The sequence below is a fragment of the Benincasa hispida genome, chromosome 1, assembly GCF_027475165.1.
Source record: "Benincasa hispida cultivar pf3 chromosome 1, pf3_genome.v1.1, whole genome shotgun sequence".
Taxonomy (NCBI): Eukaryota; Viridiplantae; Streptophyta; class Magnoliopsida; order Cucurbitales; family Cucurbitaceae; genus Benincasa; species Benincasa hispida.
This window is the reverse complement of record NC_143478.1, coordinates 20831712-20847415: the sequence shown is the minus strand read 5'-3', so window position 1 is coordinate 20847415 and position 15704 is coordinate 20831712. Positions and strand designations below refer to the sequence as shown.

The following is a 15704-nucleotide window of genomic DNA, read 5'->3' as shown; positions in this document are numbered from 1 at the left end:
TGCACTTGCCACAAGCCAAAGTTGATCCTTCCATCAAATGTCTCCACATTAAACTTTACTAAACTCATAAAGCTTGACATGTCCATTTCTCTTCCTAGCAAGAGAGCAAATATTAAACAACCAACACTATTTACAATACCACAATTTGTTTCAAGAATTCTTTTCTGATATGGAAGATCAAACAATATTGCAACCACAAAACATACTTAGAAATTCAAGAAACTACAAACATGTTGCTCTGATACCGCTTGTTGGGAAAAACCTCCCACTTCTAATGCAAAAAATAAGTAGAAAATAATAAAGAAATTAAAAGAAAGCAATAAATAAGAAGACAAGAATTTGCAAAGAAAGCTCCCCAATTAGAGAAAAACTACGGAAGAAAAAAAAAATCAACTATGTGAAAATTTGTTACAATCACATAGAAATCTCTCCCTAACCCCAATTACAAAATTACTCTCTTCAAAGCTTTCATCTACTTATATCATTTTTTTCTACTCTCAAAGTAAAAAAAATACAAAAGAGAGAATGTAATTAGCATACATAAGCTTGAAATACTATGTTAATTAGAGTGATTTAAAACAAATAACATGAGCTCCATTTATAATGTTGGAGTCCACCCCCTCCCTAAAAAATTATCGAGATCCCGAACAACCACTTGACCATACAATATACCCTTGCACAATGTAAAAAGAGAAAAATTGTTAGTCACTGTTTCTTACTACATAGATTACACAGAATAAGGATAGTTACACTTTAAATAATCTCACCACCACTTTATAACAAACAGCCCAAAACCTTTTAACTGCAACAGCTTTGTTCTTCAGAACAACACTAAATTACACAACATTCTAATTGCAGATCAATTAAATGCTGCCTATTGTGTTTCTATTTATGATCTGTGGTCGACTTGATTGCAATTTTCTTGGAAAATTCGAACTCCTTTCTTCTCATCTAAGCATTTGAGAGGTGGGTGCAAAAGAAACCTTCACAAACACTGCTTCTTCATTCGGATCTCCAGGATGGCAAGGCTGTCCATCTGATCCATTACGAAAATTCATCTTCCCACCATTCAGCAATGGCAATGAAGGTCAAAGCTTTTCATCCGTCTTATTGCACGTTTTAAAGATGTTTGCAATATACCATAGAAATACAGACAGCACCACTATAAACTCGCTGGAAATGTTAAAAATTATAGATGTTATTAGCTCTAGAGAAATAACAATGGAACTGACAATAGCACTGAGCATAAATATATGACGGACATTCTCAAAATTTAGAGCAAAATTACTTAGAAAATACCTTTAATCCTTCAAAATCAATTTTAATGGTATAAAAAAATGCAACATTAAATTGATTTTGAGTGAACAAAGATGTATTTTGGAATGATTTTAAAGATTTTAATCATTTAATAATCACTCCCAACCATGAACGTTCATAGGTCCTTAAAGTAATATCAACTTTCAAAGCAAGCAAAATCTAACGATGTACCTGCTGTTATCAGCATTAAGTTACCAGTGAGCAAACAATGATGAGTTACTTCCACTCTGGCCATTTGACAGAATCTGATCTTTTCTTCATATTAGATGGACCAGAACTATTTGGTGAATCATGCCAGATCATCTCCATCTGAAGATAAACAAAGCAAAAAAGTTGTAGGCTGCTCAACTTTTTTTTATCTTAATATCCAGAAATCCCACTCATTGAAGCTACATTCATGAGGATTTATAATAAAGAGAAGTTATGCTGTGTGGATGTGATAGACTTCCTGTAATTGTTCTAGTGTATCTTCTTCATTTTAATTTTCTCATGTTATCAACTTTCTATAATCAGTATGTAAATTAATTTCTTCAGACTTCTTAATTTTCCAGTCTCTGTTACCGAAAACATACATCCAGACAGTTGCTAAGATATAATTGGAAATGTAAGTGATGTACGTAGCATATGAAATATAACTAGCATGAATGGTGGAAAGAGGATGCAAACCTTAATCCTACAGGAGGGCCAAGCCAGAATGGAATTCATATATAGGCAAGCAATTGCGTACAATTGTTCCTTCATTTGTGGAGTCATAAGCTATATTGGCTCTTAAAACTAAATAACCACATTAAATAGTTGTTTATTTAAATGATGGATATGTAAGATAAAGGTATTGAGTTAGTTGCTCATGGCTTAATATTGATGTCTTAGATGGATAATTGAACCATCAAAATCTCAACTATAGAAGCTTTGTTGTTAGAGAGAAAGAGAAAGAGAGAGAGTACATAACTCTAGAAAAGCCAAAAAAGATTAAAGGTTAGTGACTTTTAGCTTTAGGTCATCTACTCACTACAATTGTCTTTGCTTTTGCATGATCTTCGGTTATGTTTCAGAATGTGTATTTGTGCAGATTTTCTTTGAACTAATGGCAAGTTGGCAACAGTGCTAGGTCGAGCAAAAAATAAAAATAAATAAAAAATACAAGGTACCATTTAACAATCAAATTAAGCATGAAATGTACCTCTGCAACAAATACTGTGTCACCCTCCTTGACGCCAAGTTTTCTGAGAGACTTATTGACACCACAAGCCTCCATGACATGTTGGAACCTTCTTTCAGACTCCATGTAACTATTGCACGAAATCCATTAATTTCAGTAACCATAAACCCAAAAGAGGGATAGAAATGAAAAAGAACATTTAGGAAGTGCAGGAACCGATCCATGGTTGAACTACCTCGCATCAATTTAACTCGTAAATAAATAATAAAAAAATAAGAACAATATCTTAGGAACCAGAGATCTCTCTCTACAGGAAAGGAAAGGGAATTCTTTTTTATTAGAAAAGAAATTCTATAGCGAAGTATTTACAAAGTAGGGACTGAATAAAACATATTTCCAATATAGAAGACTTCTTCTTTCCTTTCTTTCTTTCTCTTTTTTTCTCTTTTTTTTTTTTTTTCCCCTCTCCAAATCCACCTGAAGGCTTTTCCTAAAATTGGAAAATCCAGCTTACTTTCCTTTCCTACTAAAGCTGGTTGAAGTATAAACTCACACTCTTATTTGCAAATAGGTAGAGATGGAAATTTAAACATATCTATACTGACATCACGAGTAAAGATTAACTTACCGCCAATTTGTCATTTGAACAAAACGCTGTAGACCAGATCCTATTACATGCCATATATTGGAACCGCCATCATGAATAATTTCATAGTCATCAATAGAAGCACTACGCTGCTTGTGTATTCTATCTGCCACATGGTCCAAATTCTGTGGTATTTTCCCACCTAAAATGGACAGAACTCGTTAACACGATTATTGATGGTGAATAAACGCCAAATCAAAGATTTATAATAGAGACAAATTCTGGGGACAATAATTTATACGACCTTGAAATGCCTTGTCTTCTTTATTCTCCCTTAGCAGCTGATATGCAGCACTAATGACTTCATAAGTACCCTCTCGTTTTACTGCACTCATACAAAAAGGTTCAATCCCGCGAGCTTGTAGCTTTTCCTTGAATGCTGGCCAGTTTTCATACGCTTCAGGAAGATCCATTTTATTATATGCAACAAGATAGGGCTTTTCAGCTAGTTCAGGGCTAAAGAGCTCCAACTCCAAACGAACAGCATCAAATTCATATTCTGGTTGTGGTCCTGATCCATCAACCACATGCACCTACAATTCCACAAGGGAAAATGGAGATCCTTCAACTTTCACTGCATTATGATGCTAACAAATGCAATAGAAAAATAAAATAGAACAAGAGATTGCAGTTTAATTTTCCATAAGTATAGTGGGTATTTATGACCTTTCATCCTTCCAATGGATCAGGGATTTTTATGAACTATTTACAAAGCCTTGAAGAAGGTAGTCATTTAGCTCCATAAACAAACGTAGATAAGTAGTAAACTATGGAATATGATATATTATTATTGTTATTATTGTTATTTACCAGCGCAGAACACCTTTCGGTATGACGTAGAAATTCATGGCCTAAACCAAAGCCCTCGTGTGCCCCTTCAAGTAATCCTGGAAGATCTGCTACCACCATAGTTGAATCATAATCAAACGAAACTACACCTAAGTTAGGGAGTAGAGTGGTAAAAGGATAATTTGCTATATCTGGCTGTGCAGCACTTATCACGCTCAAAAGTGTGCTTTTCCCTGCATTTGGTGCTCCCACTATTCCAACGTCTGCAACAAGCTTTAGCTCCAACTCCAACCACCTGAAGAAAACAATAAGCACTTCTACCAAATATTTTATAGGATTCCATTACTAACTGTAAGACATTCTACACGATACATCAGCCTAGTCACAACAACTACAAATAATCTTCCCTTCATAAAGACTGAAATAATATTTTTGCTATAAGCAAACTACTTTCATTAAGCAACGGCGAATGGTTTTTAAAGAGTTTCCTAGAAGTGCTTGTTCCCACCTCATTTCAGTCCTATCCATTAGGATGACATCCCCATTCTGTTCAATGATCTTGTGTCACAATGCTGTACTAAGGGAAAGTGTGACAACCATAGGGACAAAAGATCCAAAATTTTGGAACCAAAATACCCAATTCCCAAACAGCATCCGCACACTGTTTAGGCACTAGCTCTCACCAAACTAATGAGAGCTATTGTCCTCCCCCACATCTTCCATAAAAATCCCTCAGATTATTTTACTAATTTAGCACAAATAGAGGAAAGAATTTTTTAAATGGAGAGGAAGTGAAGTGCAATCACCTCCAAATGATCTTGAGATAAAAAGCAAAGAAAAGAAGATGAAAATCCTGTTGAGATTGACAAAGAGCTCCTCCCTCCCCAAGCAAAAGAAAATAGAATCATCCTAAAATTGCAAAACTGTCATATGGAACCCTTCCTTCCCACTGTCAAGCCTTCGACTAAAAGCCACTATCCACACCCCTGGACAATGTCTTTCTGCGACAAAATTTTATCAAGAAAATCTCAACTCTAGAGATCATAGGCTTTGTAGAAAAAAAATATATTTTCTTCCACAAAACTTCATCAAAAAAATCTCAAATCGAGTGGTCACAAGATTTTTCTGGCTGGTTTTATAAGAAACATGAAAGTTTCATTGAACTATATGCCATTGATGGCCTTACTGTCGATGAGAACCACGTCCATAATGTATTTAAGCCACATAGCACCCTAATTAGAAGAAATTGTGTGACATGACAAAGATTTATGAAATATAATATGACATAATTCACTCTATCTGCCACAGCCTTAGAAATAACATGACAGGAACTTATGAAAAGATAAGGTGGCTAGGAAGAAGACGAATGTACATGTAGGTCTCATTCATAAACACGCTGATTATACCACTTTGGAAAGGTTCATTAAAATCCTTAAGTAAATCGAGCTTGAGCTTACTAGTCTCTCAACTAGCCCAAATATAGGCCTAAGGAAACTATTAGGATATGACACAACATGAAATTGTCAAAACTGAACACAGCCCCTCAATCGCGTCAGTATGAAAAATCTTTCTCCAAACTTACCCTCTCAGAATGTAAATCTAGTTCTTCCAAAAATGGCTCAAAAACTTGGGAATGCGCATACAAGGGAGAGGATGAGTTGATCGCCTTTCCTATATCTTTGTCTCCTAATAGTCACACATCATCATCATCATGGACAGGAGATGATGAAATTTTTGCAACTCCTGAAATTGCCAAAATTATGAAAGACAGATGAGAAGCAATCCCTTTCCTTCATCCAGTTGACTCTTGATTTCAGCATTACAACTCTTCTCTCAATTCACCACCAACCCCACTCACCGAGCAAGATCATTAAGAGTACAACTGGCTTACCAATCCTTATTGTTAGAAAGAAATAATACCCTCACACGGAAAGTTCACAAGCACAAAGGATGATGCATTTGAAAAAACGACCATCACTGGGAATGGGTGAAAAATAATTTAGACTATGTATGAGCGTGTTGTGTGAGAGAGAGAATGAAGTACCATTTTCATAGAATTTTCACGGTTCTAACTATACTTAATCTAGCATGCTAAATCTAGAAAGTTGGAAAGTATTCTGTAAAAGACAAACCATGAGAAAGAAAGAGCATTAAACCTCACATTTCTGAACCCTCTTCTCCATTTTCTGAAATCTTTGGAACCTTATTTGTCCCCGACTTGAATGATGCATTGCCTCTTCCACCCCTTCCACCGCGCAGCAACAGAGCACGCTGCCCCGGATGCAATAATTCCAAAAGGACCTCCTGGCTAAATGCGTCTCTGATCACTGTTCCAGGTGCCACCTTCACCACTACATCCTCACCCTTTGCCCCATTCTGCATTCTCCCCTGCCCATGACTACCCCTTCCAGCACGAAAATGTATACCATTTCGAAATGGCAATAGCGAATTCATCGACTCGTCAACTTCAACATACACATTCCCACCTCTCCCTCCGTCTCCTCCTGATGGGCCACCCATCGGCACATACTTCTCTCGCCGAAATGCCATAACACCATTGCCACCATCTCCAGCTTTAACATAGATTTTCGCTCGATCAAAGCACCGCATTACGGCTGGCAGCCCCTTCTCCTTCCCATCTTCAACGTCGATGAAAGAGCTTGCTTTTTCGCCAGCGTCGTAAGCTTCATCAGCATTAACAAATTTCCCCTTCCTAAATGCTAAAACCTTTTCTCCTTCTTCATCGTCCTCTTCCACATCACTATCACCGTACTCCTCCAATTCAGAATCATATTCCCCGTCAAACACTTCAAACTTCCCGTAGCCATCCTCAAACCCCAAATTACCATCAAATCCTCCTCCCCCTTCTTCCTCCGGCTCTTCATAGTTCAAAGAATCCGAATCATCTTCCTCCTCGATTATCGCAACATCCGAATCCAAAAGCTTCACCTCAGACGAATCTTTCGATGAAGAAGCAGAATTAAGAGTTGAAGAATCAAAGCTAAGAAGAGTGAAGTCTTCCCTGGGAGGGAGGCGAGTGTAAGTGGTGGCTTCAATGCCAATGGAAGATAACTCCTTTGAATTGGTTTTGATCTTGACGCTATTGCGATTGGGCTTGTTGTTCCCACGAAGCTTCTTGGCCGACGGTATGCTTCTAGGGTTCCGAACTCTGGGCCGCGCCAGAGCTTGTGGAGCAAAGCAAATTGAAATGGCCGCCATTTTCCAAATCCGAATGAAAAAACGGCAGAATTTCTGTGCGAACTCCAAGTTCGCGGGTTTTGGGATGAGAAGGGTTTTTCTAGCCATTCGTTTTAGGACACGTGTCCATTAGTAATCTGCTTGAGAGCTAATCTTCTCTCCACGACGTCGTTTTGAACTAACGACTGCGTTGGATTTTTATTGTTTTTCCAAACCTATTATAGATATATAAATTCATTTCAAACCTATTATTGAACGTTGTGCTTTAAGAATTCTCGTAAAAACAATATTTAACTTTTCATACGAGAGTTGTTAATGATGTCTTTTTCGTGGTGCTCGCATTCAACAATTGGTATAGTTTATTGTCTTACTAGAGTTATTCTCTTGTTTGGTAGTTGGGAAGCGTGTTTTGTCTCGTCCCCTTCTTATCACTTAAGAAGATTGGAGAGATGTTTATAGGATCCCTTGTTGGTTTTCCTCGGTGCGTTGATTTTTCTCATGGTTGTCGCTTGTTCTTGTTCCTAAAAAAAATATATACAGATTGACAAAAATATTATGAACATAGGAATAATCGTTAGACATTTTATGTTTCGGGTATTTTATTTTATTCAATTAGGTTTGAACTATTTTGAATAAAATGCAATCATTTTCTTGGACTATTCGTCACATCAAGTTAATTCGATCGAAATTTATGATATAACTAGAAGTATGATAACTAATGAAAACATAGCTAGAGATTGTTTTCCCTCTATATCTTCGTTTTGAAAAATAAATAAAACGTTGAGATTTTTTTGTCCCTTATCTGATAAGCAAAGTGAAACTTATTAGACTTAAGGACTATAACCTTTTCTATCTCGACAATGGACAATTTGGTTATTGGATGTATATAAAAACTTCATTTCATGAAATCACAAAGATACTAAAACCTTAAAAAAGGTAGAAGCACATTGTGTCCTTTAATCGGTCACCATCTTTCAACTAGTCTCTATGGAGACCTTAGTTTTCGCATTTGTCTTATTTGCTTGTATAGTAAATTGTGAGAATGAGAATCGAGACCGTCCTACTTTTGTTGATATTCAAATGTTTTTGTATATTCATGAATTCAATTGATTTTTTCGTACTTTATCAAATTATGCTTTTTGCAAGGATAATAAAAAGACTTTCAACGTACGTGACCTTTTTCTAAAGAAGTTGTGAATATACATCAAGCTCACTAATCATCGATGGTTATAGAATTATCCATGTTGCATGTGATGGTACCTAAATTTGGCATACCTATTTTTCATACAATTATAATTGTCAAATGAGGAAACATTGTACCTTATATTGTACGTTTTTTTGTAAGAAGAATAGACCATTGAAGGACGATGACATGTGCTGTATTGATCCATTTAGCTATTCAGACATGCAAAGATTGATCACTATGGCGAGTGTACTATAATTTTTCAACTTAATCAAATCAAATCATCAATGCATTAATATAAATAAGTGCTGCAACTTGTGCCCTTGTTCAATTTTCATGGATTAGCCCATTAATTTTAATAGAAAACTAAGTACAAATCTTCATAAATTCATTGATTTCGATAAAATAAAATGGTGTAGAAATTTAAGTTTGACTAATGCATAAATTAACCCATAAATAACTCTACAAAATTTATAATTTTTTTTTTTTTAAAAAAAAAGTGTTATTTTTTTCTAAAAATTTAACAGGTAAATATGGTATTATGTTTGATCATTCATTGAAATATATAATTTTAACAATATTTTATTAAAATGTTACGATTGCTACATCTTTTACAATTTAAGGTCAAGACGACAACCTATGAAGCACATATACTTCACGTGAGGCAAAGAATTAGTATCAGACATGTATCAGATGCCGATACTTATAGATACTTTCCAGATACGTATATAACACTCGATTTAACGTATCTATTTCTATGCATACTTTTTTAAAAAAATAAAAAATACAAGGAACTCATCTAGTCTTTCCAAATCTAAAATTAGGCAACCTATGTAAAAACTCACTACTCGAGTCCAAAACTAAAAGGAAAAAAAAAAATAACGGACCAAACCTAGACTAGAATCATCTAATCTCTATATTCACATTTGAATCCCCACAAAGTCCACCAAAATATAAACTATTTAGATATATTCCACAACAAGTTATTTGTTTATCTTCATACTTCTCTCTAATCTTCTTCTTTCTATTTGCAATATGAGTTATTTTTCTATTGCATTTTATTGACTAACGTACTTCAACATCTTAGGTGTTGTTTTTGTATTGTATTTCAGTGTTTGTATTCTATTTTGTACTATTATTATTAACTTATATGATAAATTTATCTATATTCTAGATTTTTTTAAAGAAAAAAAATATATTCAACGTATCAGTATCCTCGTTTTTTAGAAATATATATATATATAAAAAAAAATGGCGCATCCTTAGATGTATCTGTATCTTAGTTTTTTAAAAATCGCCGAATCGCCGTATCCAATCGTATTTGTATCATGTAGTTGTATCTGTGTCTGTGCTTCATAGACGACAACACTTTTTAAATATAAGTTACAATTTAAAAAACCAAGCCAAATTTTAAAAATTAAAAAAATATATATAGTTTGATAACTTTTTTTTTTTTGAAAATTAAGTCTATTTTCTCACCATTTGGTAGAATAATTTACATCTTTATTACGTACAACGGTTGAATTTATAGTCAAATTTAAAAAACAAAAACAACTTTTTAAAGGTTACCTTTTTAAAAGTTTTCAAAATTTTAACTTGGTTTTTTAAATTATTGATAAAAGTAGATAATTAAGAAAAAAATTTAAAGGTAGAAGTAATGTCTATAGGCTTAAATTTAAAAAAACAAATAATTATCAAACAGAATCATAATTTTTAAAAATTTTGTTTTTATTTTCAAATTTTGGCTAAAAGTTCAATCACAGTAGTTGATAAAAATGTACATTATTATAAAAAATAATATGTATTAGGCTTTCTTTTAAAAAATTAAGACTAAAAGAAAAAATGGTTACGAACTCATTTCTTTACCTAAGGGGAAAATGGGAAAATTCAAATTTATTAATTTTCGTAGAGATTTGTTCCTTATTAATTATTTGTAAAGTATCATTGATTTAGGAATTTTTTTTTGTAATAATGTTTTTTAATAAATAATGACAAAAATAGGGTTGGAGGAAAATAATTTCTAAGAATAGGTATTTTGGGAAAGTATTAACAAAACTAGTATAGTGTAATCGTGTACTCGGTACACGATTACCATGTGACATACTCGTGTACCCGGTACACCAGTACCATTTAATCCAGTCAAGCGAACTTGTATACTCAAGTACACGATTCGCTTATATATTTTTTTTTCTTTTTTTCTTTTTTAAGTTAATTGTTAAACTTAATTCCTTCATTATTACTTATAATTGTTTTTTTAATTGTTAAACTTAATTATTAAACTTAATTGTTTCATTATTAAACTTAATTATATATTTAATCTACAATGAAAACATCTTGCACTCGTATTAAAAAAAAACACCATGATATTAAAGAATATTTACAATTAGTTCTTTAATTTACAATTTGAAAAGGATACAATGTGGGATTTAAAAACAACCCCCTAGCCCTTACTCCTCGTGGGGTTGTCTTTGTGTCCCTCTAAATTAGGTTCACCTCGTTGTCTTTGTCGTCTACGATGAATACGTCTTGATCGGTGTCAGCAACATTGAGTCGTCTTGTTTGTTGAATAATACCTTCTACGTTGACCAATGTTTGCTGACACATTGAACCCAATTCTGGTAAGTTGTTCTACACTAAATATTGTTGAACATCGCCGATAAAATTATTCTGCACAATAAAAAATATATATATATTAAACAATATTCATATCATATATATGGAAAATGTCTAATTTTAAATCTCTTACCATGCAGTAATAGTAAGCGCCGTCAGGTGAGACAAATCGCCTCGTGATCGAATTGTACCATAGAAAGTAGTCGTTTGATACAGCTAGCTCATTTGTTAATTCTCCCTGTGCACAACGATCACATCATCCATGGTAGTAGGATAAATATTTTGCATGGATTCAATGCCAATCTTGGTCGTGCTTACCTCTTAAATCGATCTGGTGTAGTGCTGGAAGTGTATAGGACAACTAAAGTATCATTTGTCGCATACCGAACTATCTCAGCACATGATCTGGATGATGCCACTCTACTATATGGAAGCATATAAGAGGCTAACAGTCAACCAGATGTCTTCACCAACACGACAATAATCAGGTAAGGATGACCAAATCTATGTGTATGGCGTCCAAATAACCTAACAAAAAAAAAAGTATACATATAAAATGTTTTAAATATTCATTTATATACATATTTACTACATGATTGTGCGCCAGCATGTCGAATATTTTTCTGTACACGAGCAACATATTTGCTGACTGTTCAAAGACAGCTAATACACCACTCCATCTAAAATTATAAAAAATACAATTAATTTATATTCTTACATAAAATGGTAACGAAATAAATATATAAATAAAATAATACTTGGCACTAAGTGGACGATGATCTGGGGTCTGTAGTTGGACTTGTGGTGCTATAATTGAAAATCGATTATAAGCCCATACTTGTAATATTATCAGTTGCCCTGCTATTTCCAACGCTTGTGCATTAGAAGCCCAACAAAGTTCTCCATGCACCACTCCACGAGTACGTACCAGCGTGTTCGAAATCAGACAATAATGGGAGGAACATGAGATGCACTAGAGTATTTGACTTGTCGGCAAATAAAAATCCTCAAATAAGGTGCAAGATGTATGCTCATGCGTACATATGTACGCTGATGTCGTCAGTATCGGGAGGTAATTCGGGAAACTGGGACGCCAACCAAGGGACACTCAAGTTTGATCCCTTCAGATCCTCTGGTAGAACGCCTACGAGCTCTTCACAAACATTCTTCCAGTCATACTGTGGTGAGTCTGTCAGTGGTTGCCCGTCCACTCGTAACCCAAATTGTACAGCAACATCCTGTAGTATAATCGTACATTCCCCACAAGGTAGGTGAAATGTGTGGGTCTCTGGTCTCCAACGCTCAACTAGAGTAGTAATAAGGTGTCAATCAAGCTGGATGAAACCAATATGTGCAACCTTAAGAAAACCTTCCCTCTTGAACATATGGAATAATGCGATGATCAAATGGGATAATATGTTGTGTAGTCGCCTCTCTTCTCCGACAACTCAACACTATAGTGGAAGAACTATCTCATACTGTCTATGAACGATGCGTGTTTTGTTGGTACAATTATACAAGATTAGAAAGACCAGGCTCAATTACCTAAAAAGTTCAAATCATATTACATAATAAAATCCATGACATAAAAGATACATAAAAAGTACATAAAAAAACATAATTACATAAAATGAATTTATTACATAAAGAATACAATTACATGAAAAATATAAATACATAAAAAATACGAATATATAATTACATGAAAAATATAAATACATAAATAATACAAATACACAAAATATACAAGTAAACAAAAAAATACACCTAATGACCCGAAGACGATGAGGCACCTAGTGTACTGTATGGATAAGTGTGTCTGTTATGTCCTTATCTTTTACAAATTGTACATCGCACTTTTTGGCTTGCTCTCTCCAATATATTTCATTATGAATGCACGTACTTTTTGGCTGACCTTGTTCTCTGAGCAAGTCCGCATTTGGACGAACTTCTATAAATGATAATTCTGGTCAATAATCTGGGTGTTGAATTGGATGGAAGCGGCCTTCATAACCACGCTTGAAATTGGACAATTTGTAGCATTCATCAATAAATGGTAGGTATGTCATATGCATGTAATTACAAACTGCAATTACATGAGAGCACGTAATCTTGAATGACTGCCACTTATTGCAAGAACATGTCCCTTCTTTCAAGCTTAAAACTTGGGTGTGTTGTCCTTTGTAGGGATAAATCATACTTATGCCAGTTTGTACTTCGAAAGTTTGACTTTTCCTGTCAATGGATGTCACCGTATGTGTTGATGCTCGTTTTTCCCACCTCTTTAGTTTCTTTAGGGTATATTATGTATATATGTCCCCACAATCGAGTGCTTCACTGATTTCTTGTCTCCGACGTTCAAAATACAATATTGTGCGATATAATGTTAGCCTAACCAAATAAGTAATTGGTAACATTCTAGCACCTTTGAAAATGCCGTTCATGCATTCAGCTGCATTGCTGGTCATCCACCCATAGCAGTACCCACTGTCATGTGACCGTGTCCATTTTTCCAAGTCAATGTCTGAAAAAAATTCAAGACATTCAGGGTGCAATTGTTTCAATTCTTTCATGCACCGAATGAACTTACGCCTTTGGTGTTGATTTCCGGTCTTAAACACCAAATTTTTTAGTTGCTTCGATTTGTATTTTGTATTGAAATTACTGGCAACATGGCAAAGACAATATCGGTGGGTGGTACGCTTTGGGTTCACTCCAACCAATTTCTTCATTATTAATTGTAGCAAGAATGCCCTTATATCTGTTAGAAATCAAGCAAATACCCCTTTATTTAGGTAACATGGTAACATATTCAAGCAATCAAAAAAACCATGACCAACTGGACGAATTCTCACCTTATACGATAGCAAAAGCAAGAAGAAATATATGTCCGTTTGCATCAATAGATAAGACTGCCAAAAAACTCGTCCAAAAATAGTCGTACTTGGCATATCAGAGGGAAGAAAAAACCAATATGTTCGTGTTCCTGGATTGTAATGAACAACAACACTCAGCCAATACAGAAGCTCCGAATATGATTTCTCCCAATCGCCAAACACAGCAATTAACGCTTTTTTTTTGGCTTGCCACACCCGTCTATAATTGATATTATAGCCATGTTGCTTTTAATAGTTCTTGAAGTAGGGCCACATGTACTCCAGGATTAGCTCTAACCAAACTTTAAATTTTGATACTCGTGAAATTTGAATCAACTATGAATGATCCTGTGTCAATTCTGAAAACAAACATGAGTGTTCTCCTTGAAGTTTTGTCATTTCGAACATCCCAGGAGTTTTGCGCCGACATGCCCGTAGTCTCCAAGCACAACCGTCACTCCATGATTTACATTTAATATACCAAATATCTGATTTGATTCCACTATGACAATTTCGTAGTGTTATGTCACACAATATTTTTTTACAGCAAACTGTAAATCTTCTTTGGTATTAAACAATATTCCTTTTTGTATTAAACTACAGTTATCTACTTTCCTTTATTCCAAAGTATACCCTAGTTCACAAGTTGAATTTGTCATTTCCCAATCCATTTGGGTGAACATTTCTTACAGTACCAACTCAAGATCATGTTCACCACTACTGTCGTTTCCAAATAATTCATCAACTTCAACGTCAATGTCACTATCTCCATCATTTTCAGGTTCAAGAATTACTAAATCTTTAGGACGCATCGACATATCTATTATGTTTTTTTCAACCGTTATAGTTGACAAAAAAATATGTTAATATGTCAACTCAACAAACTCCAATTTCTAAATTTAACATAGAAGATCTAAATATTATACATTTAAATCAGACAAAATCTAAGATTTATAAATTATATATTTAAAACAACCCAAACAAATAAACAAATATAAGATATAAGATTTAAGATCTACAAACATATATATATATATATAAGATCAGCCTAACAAATACATATAAGATTTATAAGTTTAAATCAATCAAAACAAATAAAAAAATATAAGATCAGCACAAAAACATACATAAACTAAATCAGCCTAAAAACATACATAAACTAAATCATACATAAAATAAATCAGCCAAAAAACATACATAAACTAAATCATACCTAAACTATACATAGACTAAATCAGCCCAAAAACATATATAAACTATACATAAACTATATATAAACTAAAATAAAATGAGCCAAAAAAACATGCCAAAACATACATATAAATACAATCAACCCAATTAGAGAAAGAAATATACCACAGAAATGAGTAAAAATCGACAGCCAAAAAGGTATGAAAATCGAGCAACACGACCGCTACAATGGAGGATTCGGTGAGGGTCAAATGAAGGATTGAAAATCGAACAAAATCGAAAATTTGGAAGATTTCGGTGAAATGGAGGCCTCGATAAGGAAAATCAACGAGATTTTGGAAAATAGAAAGCAAAATAGAAGAAGAAATTGAAAGCAAAAATCAGTGAGAGGAAGAAATCGTTGGTTTCGATAAGGAAGAAGAAGTGGTAGTCTCAGTGAGGAAGAAGAAGGGGTCGTTTCGGTGAGGAAGAAGAAGGGGTGGGCGGAGTTTTTAATGCGAGGAAGTCGTGTACCCGGTAATCGTGTACCCAGTACACGATTCCCTCGCATGACTGCCACGCCAGGCTGGACGTGCCAAGTGGCCAGGTACTTGTGTAATCGTACACGATTTATGGCTTATCATGTACCCGATAATCGTATACCTGGTACACGATTTAAATAACTATTTTTGAGAATATTTTTCCAATCCTATTTTTGTCATTATTTATTAGAAAACATTATTTTAAAAAAAA

The 15704-nt window shown here is 34.3% G+C and overlaps 1 protein-coding gene across 1 annotated transcript; it reads right to left on the bottom strand.

The window, feature by feature from the left end:
• Window positions 1-531: 531 nt before the first annotated feature.
• Window positions 532-7308, bottom strand: EMB269 (GTP1/OBG family protein). The gene is made up of 7 exons (XM_039038672.2): window positions 6073-7308; window positions 3933-4206; window positions 3367-3655; window positions 3105-3264; window positions 2498-2606; window positions 1489-1626; window positions 532-1173 (listed from the first exon to the last, which is right to left on the bottom strand). The coding sequence occupies exons 1-6, from the start codon at window positions 7215-7217 to the stop codon at window positions 1534-1536; spliced, it is 2070 nt and encodes a 689-aa protein (XP_038894600.2). The 5' UTR covers window positions 7218-7308; the 3' UTR covers window positions 532-1173; window positions 1489-1533.
• Window positions 7309-15704: the final 8396 nt, after the last annotated feature.